The sequence below is a fragment of the Austrofundulus limnaeus genome, unplaced genomic scaffold, assembly GCF_001266775.1.
Source record: "Austrofundulus limnaeus strain Quisiro unplaced genomic scaffold, Austrofundulus_limnaeus-1.0 Scaffold230, whole genome shotgun sequence".
NCBI classification, from domain to species: Eukaryota; Metazoa; Chordata; class Actinopteri; order Cyprinodontiformes; family Rivulidae; genus Austrofundulus; species Austrofundulus limnaeus.
In genome coordinates, this window is record NW_013952632.1 from 544,274 (window position 1) to 550,265 (window position 5,992).

At 38.3% G+C, this 5,992-nt stretch overlaps 1 protein-coding gene across 1 annotated transcript in view; it reads left to right on the plus strand.

Moving 5' to 3' along the window:
* plekhh1 (pleckstrin homology domain containing, family H (with MyTH4 domain) member 1) overlaps nucleotides 1–5,656 on the plus strand; it is a gene marked incomplete at its 5' end in the record, with an annotated part of 65,986 nt that extends 60,330 nt beyond the window's left edge. Inside the window, 2 exon segments of the mRNA XM_014019772.1 lie at nucleotides 2,028–2,174; nucleotides 2,843–5,656. Coding sequence (XP_013875226.1) covers nucleotides 2,028–2,174; nucleotides 2,843–2,995 — 300 coding nt within the window.
* Nucleotides 5,657–5,992: the final 336 nt, after the last annotated feature.

Consider the following 5,992-nt stretch of genomic DNA (forward strand, 5'->3'; position numbering starts at 1 on the left):
TCTTTCTAATTACTTCTCTCTCTGTTTTTCTCTCTGTCTCTATTTTCTCTTCACTTAAAAAAAGGTCACTGATGATGAAGAAATAAATAAACTAAAAAAACTAGTATTTGGTTTTGTTTTCTACTGAAGTGACACAAAAAAGAGAAAAAGAAAAAAAATAGGAAAAAAAAACATTAAAACAAGCAGAACATAATCTAAAAGCTGAAGGGAGCAAAACGCATGCTTAAAGTGAAAGAAGCAAAACTCTAGATAAAAGCAGCAAAATACTAACTAAAAAAAGTCCCAAAATACAAGCTAAAAGCCAAGAGTAGCAAATGGTAGCTACAAGACAAAAGTAGCAAAACACTAGGTAAAGTAAAAAAAAGGAAAGTGCTAGATAAAAATAGGAAAATCCAAGCTTATAATGAGTGAAATAACATTTAAAAGTAGTAAATGCACTGAGCAAATCTCATCCACCCCTGGCTTCCTGCCACCAAGGAGCTTTTTTGCCTTCTTCAGTGACCTCCTGCATGGTAATGGACATCTTCCCCAGAGTCTTCAGACTCTGCCTCCTCAAAGGTAGACACGAAGGGTGGTTTGAGGAGATCCTCAGTGTTCCTTCCAATGCTCAGTATCCTCAGTCTGGGTCAGCAGTTCCCCATCCAAACCAAGTACAGCCTGGAACAGGGAACACTTTTCTTTTCTGAATCGCCAAATAATTTGCCAGAACATCCTCAAAGCCAACTGAAAGTCTTCATACATGCCCTCCCTAAATTCCTGATTTGCATCAAATTTGCAACAAAGCTGTGATCCTTCTGGCCATCCTGTACCTGTCAGCTGCTTCAGGAGTCCTCAGTGAAGGCCAAGTCCTAAAGTGCCTCCTCCTTCAGCTTGATGGCCTTCATTACCACTGGTCTCCACCAGTGGGCCCTTTGGTTGCTGCCACAACAGACACCAATGACCTTCAGGCCACAGCTCCTGGAAGCCACTGATGCAATAGAGGCTCTGAACATGGCCCATTCAAATTCCATGTCCCTGTCCTCCTCTGGGACATTCCCCGTTCACCCTCACTATGCATTTGGGCTTACCAGCTCCTGGTGACAGGGCAGCAGGGGTGGATGAGATTCGCCCTGAGATGCTGAAGGCTCTGGATGTTGTGATTGAAAGACTGAGGTGGTGGTTCCCATTTTAAAAAGAGAGGAACCAGAGAATGTGTTCCATTTTAGGATCACACTTTTCGCCTTCCCCAGGAAAGTTTACTCCACGGTGTCTAAACAGAGGCTCCGATTGATTGTCAAAGCTCTGATACAGAAGGAGCAGTTTGTCTTCCATCCTGGTCGTGGAACTGTGGATACCAGTTATTTACCCTTGCAGAGTTGGCAATGGGGACATGGGTGTTGCCTTTCCAGTCTACATGTGTTTTGTTGACTTGGAGAAGGCTTATGACTGTGTTCCTTGAGGCATTCTGTGGGGGGTGCTGCAGGAGTATTAYCTGTCTGTGTTGCTATTGAGAGTGATCTAGTCCCTATATAACCAAAGCAGGAGCTGTGTTCTTATACGTGGCACAAAGTCGTCTGGTGTCTTCAAGCCAAGACCTTCGTTGTGCACTGGGGAGGTTTGCAGGCGAATGTGAAATAGCTGAGATGAGAGTAAGCTGTATCTTTGGCCATAGTTCTTAACTGGAATGCCCCCTCCGGGTCATGGGGGACTCTGTTCCTTAAAGTGGAGGAGTTTAAGTGTCTGGGTGTCTTGTTCACGATTGATGGTAGGATGGAACGGGAGATGGTTCAAACAACACAGGTTTGACATGCTTGACCCTGACAGAAGCACTTCCAACCTGTCACTAGTGACTCTGTAAAAGGTGATCTTTCTCATTATTCGGTTTGACGCACAGTCTTATTCGTGTGCTTTCAGGAAGTAAGACAGAGCATTTTTCTCTCTATAATATTCAGTGTACTTTCCAAAAATTCTGAAATCATTATTTCTCAAACATTGCATAAATATGAACCTTTTTTATGTTTTCCTACAAATCTCAACTTTTTTTTCAGCACACCCTGGTCACCTATCCCTACCATTCTGTGATTACCTTCGGAGGTTACCGTGATGATTTCATGGTGGTCACGAACCAACAGGGGGAGTCTGGAGTTGGGAAAAGAAGTGTGGAGAAGCTGGTCTTTGCCATGGCTAAACCAAAGGTAAATAATCCTGTGTGAATCAGAGGTCAGTTTTGTTGACAGAATTAGAGATCTTTTTTTCAGGAGAGACATTTTGTTTGATTGTGATTCTCATAGCTGTGGAATTTTCCAGAAGATTTAGAATAAAACTGCATTAGGCCTAGCATTACATTTTTCTTTCATTACTTTGTTCAGTGATTTCTTTCTGCAAGTTTCATCAAAATMTATCCTGATTTGAGATATTTTAACAGTTAAACATACAGACACTGAAAATGATCATCCACCTTTGCCTTTAATTGGAGTAAAACTGAATAGTTTTTCATCAAAAAATATTGCTAACCGTTGGGTGAGCTGACAAACCTTAAACCTATAAACTGGTTTTTACATGTCTACTGCTGACAGCTAAACAAAATATTTGTGTACATGATTTAAAATGGAAATACAGTTAAAAAGGTAGAAAATGCAGAATGAAAAACATTTAAATTTGAACTTGAACCAGACCCTATCATGTTCAGATTTGCTTTACACAGGTTTGTGTTAAAGTCATAGCTTTGTTCTGGAGGTCAGGTCTTTAGAATTTCTCTGCTTTTAATTTGTTTGAACCGTTTCCTCCTGAATCTAATAAAATGTATTCATGTCAGTGTGTTAAAGCCATTAATGGGACTCTTTTCTGTGCCGTCTTTGCTCAGATACTGGAGCTGACACTTCTCATGGCCAGCTACATTAACCACTGTAACCCCAGTGTCCCGTCTGTCCCCCACCAACCCCTCGGCCCCTGGGATATGGACAGCAGGCACTTCCCTACCATCAACTACACCAGCAAGGGCCCAACCTTACTGTGAGGYACAGAGGTTTCCTGGCTGCGGTCACTGACAGTCTGCATTCGGCTGGATTACACTGGGTTTGGATGCCAGTGTCTTTTCTCCTCTGCAATCTGAACTCACTGATCCTCAAATGAGAAAAAGTCAGAATCAGCCATCTTAGACTATTTATTTCAACAAGAAATTGTTTCAACTTTGCATTTCTTGTGAGTTTTATATCATTATTTTTTAATTAGAGGTTAGAATAATAAAAAAAAACAGTGATACTAGTTGCCATTAATATCCTAGATATGATTCTTTTAGACTGCTGCGATGTCCCACCCCTCCAACTTTGTCACTGTGGTTGTTCATCACAAAGCATAAATAAATGAAAGGCCCAACACTTGAAGTAATTAATACAAGTTTAAAATAAAGATTTTAGTTAGTTTTAGCCATGTTGGTCAAATCCTGAAAATATCAATGATCTTTTGCATTGTGGAGAGATGTCAAGCTCATCATATGTAGATGACTCTCGGCTCTACATCAGATTTTTGGTAGTAAAAGAAATGTTTTGCTAACAGACACAGTTGATTATTAATTGTTACTGTTAAAATAGTCACTGTTGCAATCTAGTATTAGCATTCAGAATATGTGTTCTCAGCCAGTACCACACCAAACAGTTGAAAATTTTAGTGTTTGACCTTGTTTGCAGTGGTGGACACAGCTAACCAAAAAGTTTGGTTCACTAAACATTAATCCAGTAAATAAGAATCTTAGCTCCGCTAACGCTAATTCACTAATCAGGTAAAAAAAATAAAATAAATAAATAAATAATGGACGCTAACGCTAACCGCTAACATGACAGTCACTCAGTCCATGTCACACGTCTTCATCTCCTTCCAGTTGAAGACCGGTGGGACTGAAGCAAACCTGTTATTAGTTTTCTTATGGTTTATTTGAAGGTGGGTGGGATCATCTGTGACAAATTGGCCAATACTTCCAGTTGAGCCCTTTCAGAGTAAAAGCATTTCTTTGATTAAGTTTGGATCTTTATAAATACTGTTTGAAGTTAGTCAAACAAATAGCAAATACTTGCTCAATCATATATAATATGTAGTCATTTTTTTGTATTTGTTATTTAAATATTGTTAAATGTTGTTTCTTTATGATGCTCTTAATTCAAAGTTTAGCTGCTAAAGATGCTACAAGCCGCACACAAGTGTTTTACACATCCAGTACTTCTAATGACATAAAAATAGAAATTTTACACTTGTGATTTTTTTTTTTTTTTTAGCTGACTTAAAATTAGCAGAACCTAATTTCGCAGAAATCGGTTCACTAACGACTGGATGCCTGTGATCTACAGGCCCACGGGGGCCACTGCAATAAAAACAGGTCTGATTTTGTAATGAACATCTCTGCATGGACTCAGGAACACTTTCACAAATCATTGTTTGTAAACACAGTTCACCGCACCACCTACAGTTGCAGAGTTGTGCGGTGGTTTGCGGTAGTTTCTATCACACACAAAAAAAAAAAAAGCCACGTGTGAAACTATCCKGAAAAAACCACCATCTTCCTTGGGCCAAAGCTCATCTYAAATGACCTGAGGCAAAGTGGAGGCCGTTCTGTGGTCAAATGAAGTGAGATTTAATTTATTAAATGTAATTTCTGAAACAACAGTTCAAAGTGCACAGCTCAAAAGCCTGCCTCTCTGATGGTAAGGGGATGCATTAGTGTTTATGGCAAGGACATCTTTTGCATCTGGAAAGACACCGTCAATGCTAAAAAGTACGTAAATACACAGGTTTTTGAACACCATATTCTCCTATAAATAACATCTGGGAAGACCTTGCATATTTCCAGCAAGAACCCAACAGCTAGACTCCTATATCTGACAAGAATGGGACAYCTATGTTTACTATGTTCAATTGTGAATACAAAATGAGTTTATGACATGTTCAAATCATTGCATTCTGTTTTTCATTAGGATTTTACACAACATCCCAACTTTTTWAAAGGTATTTTCTGTAAGTGGGATACTATGTTTTATAAATATTTTCTGAAAAAAAAATCAGGACACACAGTATATTCATGCTAAAACCACTAAATGATTTACGAGAATTTTCAGTGACTTGAACTGTTATGGATAAACCACTGTCTCATCCTGTTTATAACAGTAATTTATTTTCCTTTTTAACAATTCAAGGCTTGAATCGCTTTTTTTTTTTGCATTTGTTTTTTTTTTATTTTTTGTTATTTTATTGAGAAACCTGCTTTTACATAGTCTTGGTGAGTAATTTAAGTTCAGTTTGTGATTGTGTTTTGATGTTACTGTGTGTATGTGAGGTATTAAACTAAATGGTACGATCCTTTTAGACTTCTCATATCAGTTTGTGTTTGTGATTTTCTTTTTGTAACTAACYTTTACATTTTTATTCAAAGGCAGAGCATTCAAATGCATATATTCCACAGCCTTACAGGCTAGAATTTTAAATTAAGATTAATTTTATATTGGGAAATGACTGAAGCCATTTTGTTCAAACCTTAAAGCAAACTTCATGCAACAATGGAAGGTGTCACATTCAGAATATGTGTTCTGTTGTGAATGACTCTCAGCTACTATCACTTCACTTTCTAATAAATTGACTGAGAGTTTCATTTAAATCTATTCACTGGTTCATTAAATGTCTTGCATTAAAACAGAGTTGGCTCTGAATAATTATTCAAGATTTAAAACCAAGATTTTGCGCAATCTATRAGCAATCAAAATATGTGATAGGGATCAGTCTTAGCTCCTACCACTAAYTTTTAACTCAGTATCTGTAAAACTGACTGAGGCATAACCATTCTATGTTTTTTAAGGTCACGTGGCTGTGGCAGCCATCTTAAAWCCAGTTGACCAATTGTTGCAGTTGCTGGTTCAATGATTTCTTTCTGTAAGTTTCATTACAGTTCTTGCAGTGATTCATGAGATACTATGCTAACACACACACACACACACACACACACACACACACACACACACACACACACACA